The sequence below is a fragment of the Bos javanicus genome, chromosome 11 (genome assembly GCF_032452875.1).
Source record: "Bos javanicus breed banteng chromosome 11, ARS-OSU_banteng_1.0, whole genome shotgun sequence".
NCBI lineage: Eukaryota > Metazoa > Chordata > Mammalia > Artiodactyla > Bovidae > Bos > Bos javanicus.
Window position 1 is genome coordinate 43778255 of NC_083878.1, and position 17524 is coordinate 43795778.

Here is a 17524-nt window from a genome sequence, read left to right on the forward strand (position 1 = left end):
GAAAGATCTCCAGGATGTCTTCCTAAGTTAAAACACTCTTGTACTTGGGCTTTTTAACTTAGCAAGTAAGATATGCCTTTTGTGTAGGAGAGGAGAATAAGATTTTATGATCCTTTCCTGTTTCCATATAAATAAATTCTGGGAAGATACACAGAAAACAATCATAATTTCTTGTGGGGTGGAGGGAAAGACAGGGTGAAGGACTTCTCGATGCATGTGTTATAATTTATTGGTTTTTGAACCAGGTGAATGTTATCCATTAGAAGTAAAAAATTATAACTTTTAAAATATTCAGAAATATGTACTATAAAAGATGAAAACTGTCCCCTTCCTTCTAAAGATAACTACTATTAATAAGACCAAGAGCTTTGGTTTTAAAAAACCCTTTTCCAGGACTTCCCTGGTGGTCTAGTGGTTAGGAATCTACCTGCCAATGCAGGGGATACAGGTTTGATCTCTGGTCCAGGAAGATCCCACATGCCACAGAGCAACTAAGTCCCTGCACCACAACTATCTTCTTCCAACATCTTACTTGATTTAATCTTAAATATATTTAAAAATTTTAATTATCATACTGAAATGAACTGAACTGAATTATCATACATGTTACTTACATGCTTCAGAAATATGGAGGAAAGGGTTTTTTTAATTTTTATTTATTTAAGGAAAGAGTTTTTAAAATTTTTGGCTGTGTTGGGTCTCCATTGCTGCGTGCAGGCTTTCTCTAGTTGTGGAGAGTGGGGCCTACTCTTGATTTTGGTGCTGGAGCTTCTCACTGTAATGGCTTCTCTTGTTGCAGAGCATGCGCCCTAGAGCATGCCTTCCAGTAGGTGTGGTGCAGGGGCTTAGTTGCTCCATGGCATGTGGGATCTTCCTGGACCAGGGATCAAACCTGTGTCCCCTGCATTGGCACATGGATTCCTAACCTCTGGACCACTAGGGTAGTTCCAGGAAAGGGTATTTTAAAATCGAAAGCTCTTGGTCTTTTATATTTTTAAATTTATCCACCATTTATATTTGTTAGCCATTTGAATATCCTCTTGTGTGAAGTGTCCATTCAAGTTTTTTGCCCATTTTCTGTTGGGTTGTCTTTTTCTTATTTACAGAAGTTCTTTATACTTTCTGAACATACTTCCTTTGTACATAAACACTTTTGGCTTCTTTTTTCACTTTAATATATTTTGATGAACAATAGGTCTTTATAAAATATTTATTTTTAATTGGAGGATAGTTGCTTTACAATACTGTGTTGGTTTCTGCTGTATAGCAACATGAATCATTCATAGGTGTACGTGTGTCTCCTCCCTCTTAAACTTCTCTCTCACCTCCCACTCCCTCCCACCCCTCTAGGTTGTCACAGAGCACCAGATCTGAGCTCCCTGTGTCATATAGCAAATTTCCACTGGCTATCTAATTTTAAAAATGAACAGAAAGTGTTAATTTTAGTATGGTCTAACTATCTTTTTTTTTTTTTTTTAATGAGTGGTGCTTTTTCTTTGGTACTGTTTAATCTGCCTTTAAACCTATTTATTGAGTTCTTAATTTCTGAGTTAGTTGCCAAATTTGTCTTTTCTCTTTGAACATATTAAGCATTGCTACTTTAAAATCTATGTCTGATAACTCCACTCTCTGGTTCCCCTTTGGGTCTTTTTTTTCCCTTGATTTTTGAGTACTTCAACTTGTCTCCTTGTATGCCTGGCTATTTTTTTTTTTTTTTGAAATGTGTTTATAGAGATAATTTGAAGCCTCAAAGTAGTGCCCTTTTCCTCAAGAGAGAATTCATGTTTCCTCCTGACAGGTGGCTACGGACACTACCAATCTCAGAGCTACTTGCTGCTGCTGCTGCTGCTGCTGCTGCTAAGTCGCTTCAGTCGTGTCCAACTCTGTGCAACCCCATAGAGGGCAGCCCACCAGGCTCCCCTGTCCCTGGGATTCTCCAGGCAAGAATACTGGAGTGGGTTGCCATTTCCTTCTCCAATGCATGAAAGTGAAAAGTGAAAGAGCTACTTAATCCACTCCAAAACTGAGATAAATTCAGAATTGGGTGTTAGTGCTTATGAGGCCCTGTTCAACCTACTCCTAGAGTGTGACACTTTGCATCTCAACCCAAAGCCTGAGGATTTGATTTAGATCATGTTCCCAAACCCCATGAGTCTGTACAAAGCTCTGTTTAGCTTCTCATCTGCATGTTCTGAAACTGGAAGATTGGCAGAACCCTAAATACTGGACTCAGCTACCTAGACTTCCATCTTTCTGTTTTCTCCTAAATCTTGGCACATAAGTCTTCATGGCCTTATTTGCTCTCGTATGCTTTCAAACAGATATTTTTAAATAGTCATTTCCAGTTGTCCTTTAGAAAATTGGTCCAAATTGCTTATTCTGCAGAACTTTTTTTTTTTTTTTATAACTTAAAAAAGTGCTTCAAGACTTCTTTAAAGGGAAAAAATGGTCTTTAGTTTTATATTCTTTTTTCTTTGGGTTTTGAGAGTAAGACTGGGTCTTGGAGCTTTATTGATATGGTAATTTAAAAAATAATTTGAAATATTTTACAACTGATTTTCAGACAGACTTTTTATAAGCTATTATTGCTCTTTAAACCAGAAGCTCTCAGGACTTAAGTGCTGTGTGTTGAGGTCATGGGTGGCAGAGTTGAGTTAGAAATAGAGGGTGGTTGGAGTACCTTCAAGTTGATTTTGATAGCAGGTGTCTCTTTTGTACTAACACTTCTCTGTCGTCATCTCTAGCTCTCAGTAGTGTTTCATGCAGGTGACCACTCTATTCTTCATTTTCTCTGAGACCTTGTTCGTCTGCTCTTTTTCTCTCTCATTTTTAATCTCTGTTTTGCTGACTTATTTTCCTTTTCCCAACCTCTGGTTCCCTAGTGCTTAATCTAGAGGTCTCTTATCTATCTAAATTGTCTTCCCAATTAATCTCATGCAGATCTATGAGGTTAAATATTTTCTGGACAGAAAAATCTCAAATTTACATCACCAGATATCTTATCTTCTATCCCATTACCTCCTTTTTTCCATTAAAAAGTTGAGGTATAACTTACATACAGTGAAGTGCACAAATCTTAAGCATACAGCTCAATGAATTTTACATCCATGCAGCCACCACCTAGATCTACATGAGGCATTTCTATCATGCCAGAAGGTTCCGTTGTGGCCTTTCCATTCAATACCCCCTTCTCAAAGATCTCTGTTCTGACTTAAGTTTTGCCTGTTCTTGGACTTCATATAAATGGAATCAGGAGATCCAACCAGTCCATCCTAAGGGAGATCAGTCCTGGGTGTTCACTGGAAGGACTGACGTTGAAGCTGAAACTCCAATACTTTGGCCACCTGATGCGAAGAGCTGACTCATTGGAAAAGACCCTGATGCTGGGAAAGACTGAAGGCAGGAGGAGAAGGGGACGACAGAGGATGAGATGGTTGGATGGCATCACTGACTCGATGGACATGAGTTTGGGTAAACTCCGGGAGTTGGTGATGGACAGGGAGGCCTGGCCTGCTGCAGTTCATGGGGTTGCAAAGAGTTGGACACAACTGAGTGACTGAACTGAACTGAACTGAACTGATACAGTGTCTATCTTTTTGTGTCTGGCTCCTGTCACTCAACAAAATGGTTTAAACATGTATCTGTGTTGCTTGGTATATCAGTAGTACATTCTTTTTATTACATAGTATTCCATTATATGAATATTCCACAGTTTGTTTATTCATTTTCCACTTGTTAGATGTTGCTCTTCCCCCAGGTATATTTTACTATTATGAATAGAGATGGTATGTTATGAACAATTTTGTATGTCTTTTTTTTTTTTTTAAGATGTACATTTATTTCTCTTTATCCCACCACACTCTTGGAAGATCTGTTTGGATAGCTTACATAGTAAAACATTCTAAGAGAGAAACAATGACCTTGACTTTTTCAAGTTCTTAAATTCAGTAACAGTTTTTAAAAAAAGAAACTTAAAATGAAGGGTTACAAATATGTGGAGATAATTGAAATCATCAGTTTACAGAAAATTATAATTTTCCAGTCCTATGTAAATTTTCAAGAAAACTTGCAAATGCAATGATTTTCTTTCTTCCAGGCACTTGCAAATCATTAGCAACTTCTGGATCAGGTGAAGCAATAGGTGCGCACAAATATTTGGTTTCTTTATGCTGGTTGTAATTGCACCAGGGGGACAAACAGCAACATGTGCAGTGGCTGAGACACTCTCAAACCACAGATCCAGTGCCGTCTGTTGACTACTTCAGCCTTCTTCAGTGATCTTATTCTTTTCCTTTACTTCCTGGATACTCAGAGTGTGGTCCTCAGACCAGGAGCAGCAATTTCACTTAGGAGCTGCATTAGTTATTTTCTGTTGTGTGACGATTTATCCCAATATTTATCAGCTTAAAACAACATACTTGGGAAATAGGATATTCACATGCAAAAGAATGAAATTGGACCTTATCCTACACCATACACAAAAAGAATTTCAAAATATATTAAACACTTAAGAATCTTAAGCTGTTAAAATTAAAAATTAAAATTCTTAAGGGAAAATCTTCATGACACTAGTCTTGGCAATGGTTTATTGAATATGATGCCAAAAGCACAGGCAATGAAATAAAAAATAGACAAGTAGGACTACATCAAACTAAAAAGCTTCTGCCCAGCAAGAGCAACAATCATCAGAGTGAAAGGCAACATACAGAAAGGGAGAGAAATATTTACAAACCATGTATCTGATAAAAGATTAATATCCAAAATACATAAGGTACTATTGCAACTCAATGACAAAACAAAACCACTATCAACAACAAAACCTACTCGCTCAACATCACTAATCAGGGAAAGGCCAACCAAAACCACAATGAAACATCACTTCACACATGTTAGGATGGTCAGTATCAAGCAATCAGTCAACAAGGGTTGGCAAGGTTGTAGAGAAACTGAAATATTTGCACACTGTTGGGTAGGAATGTGAAATGTGCAGTTGTTGTGAAAAACAGTATGGAAGTTCCTAAAAAGTTAAAAATAAGACTACCATTTTTGTTCTTGATTTAGTCTCTAAGTTGTGTCCAATCCTTTTGCAACACCATGGACTGTAGCCTAACAGGCTCCTCTGTCCATGGGATTTCCCAGGCAAAGAATATTGGAGTGGGTTGCCATTATCTTCCCCAGGGGATCTCCCTGACCCAAGGATCAAACCCAAGTCTCCTGCACTGGAAGGCAGATTCTTTATCACTGAGCCGCCAGGGGAGCCCAAGACTACTATATGATCCAGCAATCCCATTTCTGGGTATTTATCCAAAAGAATTCACATCAGGATCTTGAAGACATATTTTCATTCTCACACTTATTACAGCACTTTTCACAACAGCCAATAGGTATGGAAACCACCTAAATGTCTATTGTCCAATGAATGGATTAAAAAAAAGCGGTATATAGGGACAGTGGAATATTATTCAGCATTAAAGAAGGAAATTCTGCTATATGTGACAAAATGAACTTTGAGGACATTATGCTAAGTCACAGGAGGATAAATACTGCATGATTCCACTTATATGAGGTACGTAGAAGAGCCAAACGCTTAGAAGCAAAAAGAATGGTGACTGCCAGGGGCTTGGAGGAGGAGAAATTGGGCATTTAAAAGTATAACATGTAAAAAGTTTCAGTTAAAAAGTAAAAATTCTAGAGATCTGCTGTACAACATTGTGTTTATAATTAACAATACTGTAATGTACACTTAAAAAATTGTTAAAAGGGTAGCTCTTATGTTAAATATTTTGAGCATCAGTTTCTTAAAAGTATTTTCTAACAGGTCAATCTGCAGAGCTAATTTGGCTAACAGTAGTTTACCATCAGGAGCATGATCCCCAAGGGTATTGTGATTCTTCAATCTCAGGACAAGGGACCATCATACTAAGTACTCAAAGGTAGATACTGCACAAATGAAAACAAAATTAGGTCCATAATTGTATGGATGCATTTCCACAATAGGCACAGTCACTTCAGTTGTGTCCAACTCTTTGCAACTGTATGGATTGTAGCCTGTCAGGCGCCTCTGTCCATGGGATTTTCTAGGCAAAAATACTGGAGTGGATTGCCATGCCCTCCTCCAGGGGATCTTCCTGACCCAGGGATAGATCCCGGATCTCCTGTGGCTCCTGCATTGGCAGGTGGGTTCTTTAGCACCACTAATAAGTGTTTTTAATTCCCAAAGGAGAGAGCAGTATCTTACTTTTATGTAATTTCTCAAAAAAATTGTTCTCTGAGAAATCTGACATGGTTTTGACTTAAAACTGAAAATACATCTATTACTTAGAACAATAGAGAATGAAAAGCACTGTAATGAGAAAGGAGGCAATTTCCAAAAGATTGACACCACCCTTCTGTAAGTAGCACATTTCTCACTAGAGGGAGCTCAGGACCCACTGATTAATGGCTAGAGAAGCTAACTAAAATGTCATTTCACTCTGGGATGAATGATTTGTTTGAGTAAATATGACATCAATTTCTAAAACCTGGGAATATTTCATATGCCAATTTTCTTTCAATTATTAATCTCTGCAATTTTAAATTATATGAGATGAATAATGCAAAGTTTCCTAATAAACTTTTATTAATTTAATAAATTAGTATTGTCCTGGAGAAGGAAATGGCAACCCACTCCACTATTCTTGGGTGGAGAATCCCATGAATAGAGGAATGTGGCAGGCTATAGTGTGTGGGGTTACAAAGAGTCAGACATGACTAAGCGAATCTCTGTCTTATTATTGCTCTTTAAAGCAGAAGCTATTCCCTTCTCCAGGGGATCTTCCTGACTCAGGAATCCAATCCAGGTCTCCCACATTGCAGGCAGATTCTTTACCAGCTGGGCCATAAGGGAAGCCCAAGAATACTGGAGTGGGTCGCATGAAGCAAGACACGACTGAAGCAACTGAGCACGTACGAAGACTAGTGCACAGGTGTTCATAGCAGTTTTGTGTGTAACAGTAAACAAACAAAATCCCCCTGATAGTCATCAACAGAAAAATGAATAAGCACATTTTATACATACATACTGGCTTTTCCAGTAGTCATGCAGGATGTGAGAGTTGGACCATAAAGAATGCTGAGCACTGAAGAATTGATGTTTTGAATTGTACTGGAGAAGATTCTTGAGAGTTTCTTGGACTCAGTCAATCCTAAAGGAAATCAACCCTGAATCTTCATTGGAAGGACTGATGCTGAAGCTGAAGCTCCAATACTTTGGCCCCCTGATGAGATGAGCTGACTCATTGGAAAAGACCCTGTTGCTGGGAAAGATTGAGGGCAAGAGGATAAGGGGAAGACAGAGGATGAGATGGTATCACTGACTCAATGGACATGAATCTGAGCAAACTCTGGGAGATAGTCAAGGAGAGGGAAGCTCGGTGTGCTGCAGTCCATGGGGTTGCAAAGAGTTGAACACAACTTAGCAACTAAACAACACAGCAACAACAATACATACATACAACGGAAAAACACTTTGCAATGAAAAGGAATGAATAACCGATGCATGAAAGCATAGATGAATCTCAAAATAATTACACTGAGTGAAAAAAACACAAAAGAGTACATACCGTAAAACTGCATTTACATAAATATCTAGAAAGTGCAAACTAATCTATAGTGACAGCAGATCTGAGGCTACCTGGGGATGGACAGGATGTGGGGAAGAACAAGAGAGAGATATAACAGAGGGCACTGAAGATGTTCAGTCTCTTGATGTTGGTGACAATTTCATAGCAAAACATCAAAGTGTACACTTGACAAATGTGAAATTTATTGTATGTCAATTCTATCTCAATAAAGCTGTTAAAATTTGGAAATGAGAAAAAACAATAAGATAGTATTGTAAATGGGGGCTTCCCTGGTAGCTCAGCTGGTAAAGAATCCACCTGCAATGCAGGAGACCCCAGTTCGACTCCTGGGTCGGGAAGATCACCTGGAGAAGGGATAGACTACTCACTCCAGTATTCTGGCCTGGAGAATTCCATGGACAATTTAGTTCGCACTTCTTTTTAAACAACAACCATTTTTTCTGATATATATTGTTTTCTTCTGGACCAAAGTATTTAACCAGGCTTGACTGAAGCTTTGATGCCTGAAAGCAACCATTTGATTTTTATCTGTGCACCTATCATTTATGTGCAGATTTTGCTGTGTAGATTTTACTGCTTAGCTTTAAAAGACAATCTCAGATACACCCATACCTGAGTTGTTGTTGCTGTGTTCTTTTTTTTTTCCTGGTCTGTTTGTGTCAATTAAAGAAAATAGTCACAACCTAGAGGTTAAGAGCTATGTTTTATTTGGTGGGAATTTTTAGGACTTCAAGCCCAAGAGACAGCTTCTCAAGTAGCCCTAAAAGAACTGCTCCAAGGAGGTGGGGGAAGGAGTCAGATTTGAATTGATCCTCAGTGATCAATGAGGAATGATTGATCAGAGAAAAACAGTAGAATGGGAAACATTTGAGATCTCTGCAAGAAAATTAGAGATACCAAGGGAACATTTCACGCAAAGATGGGCACAATAAAGGAGAGAAATAGTATGGACCTAACAGAAGCATAAGATATTAAGAAGAGGAGGCAAGAATATACAGAAGAACTATATGAAAAAGATCTTAATGACCCAGATAACCACGATGATGTGATCACTCACCTAGAGTCAGATATCCTGGAATGTGAAGTCAAGTGGGCCTTAGGAAGCATCACTATCAACAAAACTAGTGCAGATGATGGAATTCCAGCTGAGCCATTTCAAATCCTAAAAGAGGATGCTGTGAAAGTGCTTCAATCAATATGCCAGAAAATTTGGAAAATTCAGCAGTGGTCACCGGGCTGGAAAAGGTCAGTTTTCATTTTCATTCCAATTCCACAGAAAAGCAATGCCAAAGAATGTTCAAACTACCACACAATTGCACTCATCTCACACACTAGCAAAGTAATGCTTAAAATTCTCCTGGCCTAGGCATCAACAGTATGTGAACCGAGAACTTCCAGATGTTCAAGCTGGATTTCAAACTGGATTTAGAAAAGGCAGAGGAACCAGAGATCAAATTGCCAACATCCATTGGATCATAGAAAAAGCAAGGGAATTTCAGAAAAACATCTACCTATGCTTCATTGACTACGCTAAAGCCTTTGTGTGGATCACACAAACTGTGGAAAAATTCTTAAAGAGAAGGGAATACTAGACCACTTTACCTGCCTCCGGAGAAATCTGTATGAGGGTCAAAAAGCAACTGTTAGAAACTGACATGCAACAATGGACTGGTTCCAAATCGGGAAAGGAGTACATCAAGGCTATATACTGTCACCCTGTTTACTTAACTTGTACTCAGAGTACATCATGCGAAATGCTGGGCTGGATGAAGCACAAGCTGGAATCAAGATTGCCAGGAGAAATATCAATAACCTCAGATATGCAGATGACACCACCCTTATGGCAGAAAGCAAAGAGGAACTAAAGAGCCTCTTGACAAAAATGAAAGAGGAGAGTGAAAAGGCTGACAAACTCAACATTAAAAAAATGAAGATCATGGCATCTGGTCCCATCATTTCATGGCAAATAGATGGGGAAACAATGGAAACAGTGACAGGCTTTATTTTCTTGGGCTCTAAAATCACTGCAGATGGTGACTGCAGCCATGAAATTAAAAGACGCTTGCTCCTTGGAAGAAAAGCTATGACAAACCTAGACAGCATATTAAAAACAGACATTACTTTGTCAACAAAGGTCTGTCTAGTCAAAGCTGTGGTTTTTCCAATAGTCATGTATGGATGTGAGAGTTGGACCATAAAGAAAGCTGAGTGCTGAAGAATTGATGCTTTTGAACTGTGGTGTTGGAGAAGACTCTTGAGAGTCCCTTGGACTGCAGGGAAACCAAACCAGTCAATCCTCGAGGAAATCAGTCCTGAATATTCACTGAAAGGACTGATGCTTGAAGTTCCAATGCTTTGGCCGCCTGATGTGAAGAACTGACCTATTAGAAAATACCCTAATGCTGGGAAAGATTGAAGGCAGGAGGAGAAAGTGATGTCAGAGGATGAGATGGTTGGATGGCATCACCGACTTGATGGACATGAGTTTGAGCAAGCTGAGGGAGATGCTGATGAACAGGGAAGCCTGGCATGCTGTGGTCCATGGGGTCACAAGGAGTCGGACACAGCTGAGCAACTGAACTGAACTGAATGCAACAAAGCGCAGGTAGTCTTAACCTCAAAAGTATTTTTGTGAATCAGAGAAAACCAGATATCTCAAGTTAAGGAATTTAGTGTTTTTCTATGTGTGGGAAAATGTAAGAGTTTGGGCTCACTGAAATAATTTCTTTCATATACATCTCAGCTATCTCTGGCCAGTACCTTGCTTTCCTCAGTACTCACTGTTTCAGTTTCAGTTCAATCTCTCAGTCATGTCCAACTCTTTGCAACCCCATGGACTGCAGCACACCAGGCTTCCCTGTCCGTCACCAACTACCAGAGCTTGCTCAAACTCATGTCCATCAAATTGGTCATGCCATCCAACCATCCCATCCTCTGTCATCCCCTTCTCCTCCTGCCTTCAATCTTTCCCAGCATTAGGGTCTTTTCAGATGAGTCAGTTCTTCACATCAGGTGGCCAAAGTATTGGAGTTTCAGCTTCAGCATTAGTCCTTTCAATGAATATTCAGGATTGATCTCCTTTAGGATGAACTGGTTGGATCTCCTTGCAGTCCAAGGGGCTCTCAAGAGTCTTCTCCAACACCACAGTTTAAAAGCATCAATTCTTCCGCTCTCAGCTTTCTTTATAGTCCAGCTCTTACATCCACACATGACTACTGGAAAAACCACAGCTTTGACTAGACAGACCTTTGTTGGTAAAGTAATATCTCTGCTTTTTAATATGCTGTCTAGGTTGGCCATAGCTTTTTCCCAAGGAGCAAGCATCTTTTAATTTCATGGCTGCACTTACCATCTGCAGTGATTTTGGAGCCCCCCAAAATAAAGTCTGTCACTGTTTCCCCATCTATTTGCCATGAAGTGATGGGACCAGATGCCATGATCTTAGTTTTCTGAATGTTGAGTACTCACTGAAGAGCAGCTAAAGCCGGATCACAGGTATTATTTTCTTCCCAATTGCTCTGGAGAGCTGGAATCACTGATTACTGTGACATCCTTGTTGATTGATACAAGAAATGCTTCATTTCTCCTTTGTTATAATTCTTGTTTGGAGAGAGAATTTCACTCTCCCTTCTTAGAAAGCAGAAGAGCAGATCCAGTCCTAGTCCAGGAGGTGGGCATAATGCCTGATTCCTCGAAAGCGTTTGTACAAGGGAGCCTGTGAGCGCTGCTCTCCGCGGCAGAGTCTGCGAGAATTTCTCAGCGACCATCTGCTCAAGCTCACCTTGCAAAGCAAAGAGAACGCTCTACATCCCCATACCTCATCCCTGGAACCCCAACTCTCGAGCAGATTGAAAGAAGCAAAGCACGCCTGCGAGGGGCGAAGCTGACGTCTAAGCTGGGCGGGCCCTATGCAAGCAAGCAGTGGAAAGGCTGGAGTGCCTGCCTGGGTACTTGCCCTAGAGGGGCGGGGTTAGCCGGCGGGAAGAGGAAGCTGCGCCGGGCGCTGGGTCCTCGGCCATGGCTCACAGGCCGAAAAGAACGTTCCGGCCGCGCCGAGCAGATTCTAGTGACAGCGACGGCGCCCAGGAGACATTTGCTGAACCCGGGGCGACGGGGGAGCAGGCGGCCCGGGACCCAGCGGTGGAAGGGCCTTCGTCTGGAAGAGGCCACGCGGAGGTGGCTGAACTGCTCCGCCGAGGCCGGGGCCGCCACCGCGGCCGGGCCTGGGCTAGTTCCCGGCACGCCGCGAGAGCGGCTCCGCGCTTGGACGAATCCTCGGACGTCCCAGGTGACGCTGGGCAGCAGAGTGGGCGGCCGGAGCGGGGAGTGGGGAGGGTGAGGCAGATGTCCGCGGGACTGTCTAAAGGTTTCCGTAACGCGGTGCCTACTACGGCAGCGTTGAATCGCGGAGATGCGTGCCTGTGAACACTGGCCTGCTGCCTGTATGTCCATAGTGGGCCGCTTGGGGGCGTAGAAAGAATCCTGCGCGGTTTGGGCTTGTGTTTGCATCATCAATGGAACCCTCACCGGTGACAGCTTTAAGTGTTACTCTTGATGCTTACGGAGAACCTAAATTGTCACCCAAGAGTTAAAAAATTCCTAATACTCTTAGGTAGGCGGAAGTGCTTTCTGTCCCCAATTCTTTTCCTCGGAAACACTTAACCAAACCGGTACGCTGGGAAAACTTAGGTGAGAGACTTTGGGACTTTTTTTTTTTTAATCGGTTATTTAAAGAAAAGATAAGCATAGCAGTATGTGTCACTAACAATAGATTGCGCTTCCCTTGTGGCTCAACTGGTAAAGAATCCGTGCGCAATGCGGGAGACCTGAGTTAGATCCCCGGGTTGGGAAGATCTGGAGAAGGGAAAGGCTACTCACTCCAGTATTCTGGCCTGGAGAATCCCATAGACTGTATAGTCATGGGGTCGCAAACAGTGGGACACGACTGTGCGACTTTCACTGATTGGTGACTCTGTAGACTACCAATAAAGTGTTAAATGCAATGCAGCAATTTTGAAGTACCTTTGCCTTCTTGAAAATAGGATTCAGACAGCATAAAGTTGTTTACATGAGATGTATTCTAGTTTGAAATGGAGTTTAATAAGAATATAGTTAGAAATAAAACTATATAGTTAGAGAAAGAAATAAAAACACAGAAACAGACTTGGAAAGAACTCGTATAAGTGGGGTCTTGAAGTATAAATACATTAACTTCTGACTCAGACACACATAAAAATATTTGAGATTATATTTCAGTCTAAAAGGAACTTCTAAAAATATTCCATCGTGAACTTAGTAGTAAAGTCTCTAGAAGCAATCAGCTTCTCCAGTTAAATGCCGCTTTTTACCTACTTTGTCTGCAATCCATGGCACTCCAGAATACATAACACCCAGGCTTAATGAACTGAGGTTAATCCCTGCCCTGTTAATATGAGTAGAATATCCAGTTTGTCACCTGTGGATAATGTCACCAGTAGAATGAGAATTCAACATTTCTGATTTGTCACAGGATGAAATACCATGCAGAAAACAAACCTTTGTTGCTAATATGTTAACGTGTTTTTTTTAATTATTATTATTTTCAAGATGGTATGATTTCAATAAAGTATCTGTAAAAAAAAATATATATATATATAGTTTTTGGTTATATAGTCTTGAGGTAGGCATATTTTAACCCCAGTATTTTTAGTCCAAGTGATTTTGTTGATTTCTTAGTCATTGTTCATAATCACCTGTTTGTCTGAAGTTTTCATGGTTTTTTAAATATTTTTGTGCTTTATGTAAGTCATCTGGTTAAACTTTGGTTCTCAAACTTTTTGTTCTTACCCTTGTGGTCTTAAAGTTTACCCTTTATACTCTTTAAGAATAATTAAAGATCCCAAAGAGCCTTTGTTTCTGTGGATTGTATCTATGATGTTTATTGTTGTTCAGTTGCTAAGTCATGTCTGACTCTTCTGTGATCCCAAGGACTATATAGCCTTTCAGACTTCTCTGTCTATGGGATTCTGCAGGCAAGAATACTGGAGTGCCATATCCTTCTCCACGGCATCTTCCCTACCCAGGGATCAAGCCTGAGTCTCCTGCTTTGGCTGAGGATTCTTTACCACTGAGCCACCAGAGAGGAAGCCCCTATAAGGTTTACCATATTAGAAATTAAGATGCATTTTAATTCTCTTTTAGAGTTAACTCATTACATGTAAGGGTAAGAAACATTTTTATGAAAAATAATTGTTTTCCAAAAAATAGTAAGAATGACATTGTTTTCAGTTTGCAAATGTCTTTAATGTCTGGCTTATCAGAAGACAGCTGAATTCTGAAAGCTGTCTCTGCATTCAGTCTATTGAAATATATTGTTTTGTTTGAAAGTGTGAAGAAAACCACAGATAGGTGATTAAGAGTATTTAAAGCCTTTTTAGTTTTGAGAGTATTCTACTTTGGTATTACAATGAAGCTGAAATTGTAATAGGTTTTCAAAGGTTAGTTTGCAACGGATGTCAGCTGAAAAAAAAACACACAATGTGAGAGTTGTGAGTTAAGTTTTGTTTGGGGCAAAATGAGAACTGTAGCCCAAGAGACAGCATTTCATATAGCTTTGAGAAACTGCTCCAGAGATGTAGGGAAGAGGTCAGTATTATATATGATTTTAGTGAAGAGGGGTTGTGCAGTCAAAAACACATTTTATCAGAAGCTTGCTGCCAGTCATGAGCGAATGTCACCATTAATGATTTTAGTACTTTTCTAGATGTGAAGGGATGCAAGAACTGGGCTCATAAAATCTCCTGAAAATACCTGTCTGAAGGCCTGTTCTGCCAGTTTTTCAAAAGCACAGAGTGCCTCATTCCTGATCTCTACCCTGAACTCCTTTCAGGATGTGTTGAAGATCGGTGACTATAGCAGTTTGTGATTTAATCCTTGTATAGGCAGCAAGTGCCAATTTCTATGTGATACGTGGCAGCTGAAACCATATCATTTTGTTATGCTCGATTAGATTAAAATCCATCCATGTGTTTTGCACTCTGAGTGAATCTTTTACCTATTCATGATTGATAGCATCTTCGTTCCCTAAGAGGACTTCCTGGTGGCTCAGACAGTAAAGTGTCTTGCTTACATTGTGGGAGACCTGGGTTCGATCCCTGGGTTGGGAAGATCCTCTGGAGAAGGAAATGGCAACCCACTCCAGTACTCTTGCCTGGAAAATCCCATGGACAGAGGAGCATGGTGGGCTACAGTGCATGGGGTTGCAAAGAGTCGGGCACGACTGAGCGACTTCACTTTCACTTTCATTCCCTAAGCAGGGTTCAAACCTGCACTCCCTTCATTTGAAGGCTCAGTCTTAGCCACTGGGCTGCCAGGGAAATCCTTAAGGAACATTTTTAAGATAGAGTAGTTATTTATGCAACTTAAATCTTAAGGTTATTCACAAATATTACAAAATAATTGTGAACCAACAAGTCCTTTTTTGTCAATAATACCATGAATTCCTTAACGTTTTGCTCATTCAGTCCTGATAACACTTCTATGGGATGTTCTTTCTTAATCAGATCAGATCAGATCAGATCAGTTGCTCAGTCGTGTCCGACTCTTTGCGACCCCATGAATCACAGCACGCCAGGCCTCCCTGTCCATCACCAATTCCCGGAGTTCACCCAGACTCACGTCCATCAAGTCAGTGATGCCATCCAGCCATCCATCCTCTGTCGTCCCCTTCTCCTCCTGCCCCCAATCCCTCCCAGCATCAGAGTCTTTTCCAATGAGTCAACTCTTCGCATGAGGTGGCCAAAGGACTGGAGTTTCAGCTTTAGCATCATTCCCTCCAAAGAAATCCCAGGGCTGATCTCCTTCAGAATGGACTGGTTGGATCTCCTTGCAGTCCAAGGGACTCTCAAGAGTCTTCTCCAACACCACAGTTCAAAAGCATCAATTCTTCGGCGCTCAGCCTTCTTCACAGTCCAACTCTCACATCCATACATGACCACAGGAAAAACCATAGCCTTGACTATATGGACCTTTGTTGGCAAAGTAATGTCTCTGCTTTTGAATATGCTATCTAGGTTGGTCATAACTTTTCCTTCCAAGGAGTAAGCATCTTTCTTAATACTATCTTTGTTTATTGATTAATTGACTGTGTCCTTTCCAAAATCACACAGTGGAAATAGATCCATGATTTAGTTTGAGACTGCAGTGCCCATTATAGTACTTCTTACCACCAGCCTAAATTCAAGAGTTGGATTTCTCCATTTAGTAACTTTGTGATACTGGACACGTTATTTAGCCTTTCCAGTCCCTAGTGTCCTCATCAGTAATAGTATTTACTTTATTGAATTGTGAGAATTAAATGAAATATATTTTGTAAAACCGACTTCAGTATGCCTAGCACATAGCAAGTATACATTAAGTGTTCTTTATCTACTTATTTACTACCACTGTTCATCTTTTCTCTTTTAAATATTCCTTCATTTTTTTGTCATTTACTTTTTTCTCTTTTTGTTTTTTCCCTTCTCTCTTTTTGTTGCATTCTTTAATAGTGTGTATTTCATGTTATTTCACTAGTTAAGTAGATAATGCAAATAGGATATATTGTTGCATATTTATTAGGCTGTTGATTTCAGAAAGAAAGGAAGTTAAAGAAAGGTCTGCATATCTGCTTTAAATATGTGGAGTAAAATTAAAACACCGTATTTTACATATGCTATGTGTTGTGTAGAATCTCAGTTATTGATTCCAACATCCTGACTCTTTCTTGTTATATTCAAAAAATGTCCTGTTAGAATCCAGAATGGTTGATCTTTCAGCCGACGAAGAGGATGGAGAACACCATTCTTCAGAAAGTAAAGATGATCAGAGTTCATCTCCCAACAGCTCTAGGACTCTGGAGGACGAGTTTTCATCAGTAGGTCAGTAATTTTTGTAATTTTGGTTAAGAATTTTGTTTCTAATATTAGTATTTTTCTATACCAGTGGTTCTTGTTTTTGATAAAACTCTAGTGAAGTATGGGGCAAGTAAGTTATTATTAATGATTGTAAAGGGACCAAAATTGGCTGTCATTTTCATTACGTAACATGCCCAAGGTCAGATGGGCTTATAAGAGGCAACACTAGGATTCCAACCTAGGGAGTCTACTGCAGAGCCTATATCCTTTCTTTTGTTGTTTTGTTTCGGATTTATTTACTTATTTTATTTTATAATAGCAGTTGTCTTATTATGTCCCACAATTTTGTGGGTCAAGAATTTGGGCAGAGCTTAACAGACTAACTGTGTTCCATATGGCACTAGCTGAGCAGTTTGGGGCTAGAGAAGGGATCTTGCCTTATACATCTCAGGTTCAGCATAATGTTTACCTGAGCATAGTTAATAATCTATAAATGCTGAAAAAATTAATGATAGAGAGCTGAGTTCCACTCCTCGCCCTGCTTTTAAATAGCTGAGTTAGTCTAAAAGGATATTGAACTACTCTGGGCCCTGGCTGCCTCAGAGCCTGAATTTTTAACCATTGTGCTCTACTGAGTGATTCATGCCATCTTTCAGTGTCTGAAAGATGGTAAGAATTTGTCTATGAGGATGTTTCAGGTACAGGATGCAGCATTATATAAAAACCTAGGGAAGATAACCAGAGTAATGTGCAGAGAGCTAAAAAGTAGTTGTTGGGCTGAAAATGCTTGGTTAAGGTTTAAGAAAGAAGACGAAAGTTAGATACCGATTGAAGTCAGATAATCCAGGGTTTTGAGGAAACTACTGAAAACTTTATGCAAATAGATGACATGACCATTTTTGTGTCTTAGAAAGATAATTCCATTCAAGGGTTGGCAAATTACCACCTGTTTGCCAAATCTGGCCCACTATCTGCTTTTGTGAATAAAGTTTTATTAAAGCCATGCTCATTTAATTGTGTATAGTCTGTGGC

At 40.0% G+C, this 17524-nt stretch overlaps 1 protein-coding gene across 8 annotated transcripts in view; it reads left to right on the forward strand.

Annotated features, from left to right (window-relative positions):
* The first annotated feature begins 11478 nt into the window (after nucleotides 1-11478).
* The window catches only part of GCFC2 (GC-rich sequence DNA-binding factor 2), an 84829-nt gene continuing 78783 nt past the window's right edge, over nucleotides 11479-17524 (forward strand). Inside the window, exons 1-2 of one of the 8 annotated variants that reach the window (XM_061432498.1) lie at nucleotides 11479-11910; nucleotides 16391-16516. In XM_061432498.1, coding sequence (XP_061288482.1) covers nucleotides 11640-11910; nucleotides 16391-16516 — 397 coding nt within the window. In that variant the 5' untranslated portion in view covers nucleotides 11479-11639. The remainder of the gene's footprint in view (nucleotides 11911-16390; nucleotides 16517-17524) is intronic. The other 7 variants (XR_009739383.1, XM_061432500.1, XM_061432499.1 and 4 more) reach the window with 7 other exon arrangements.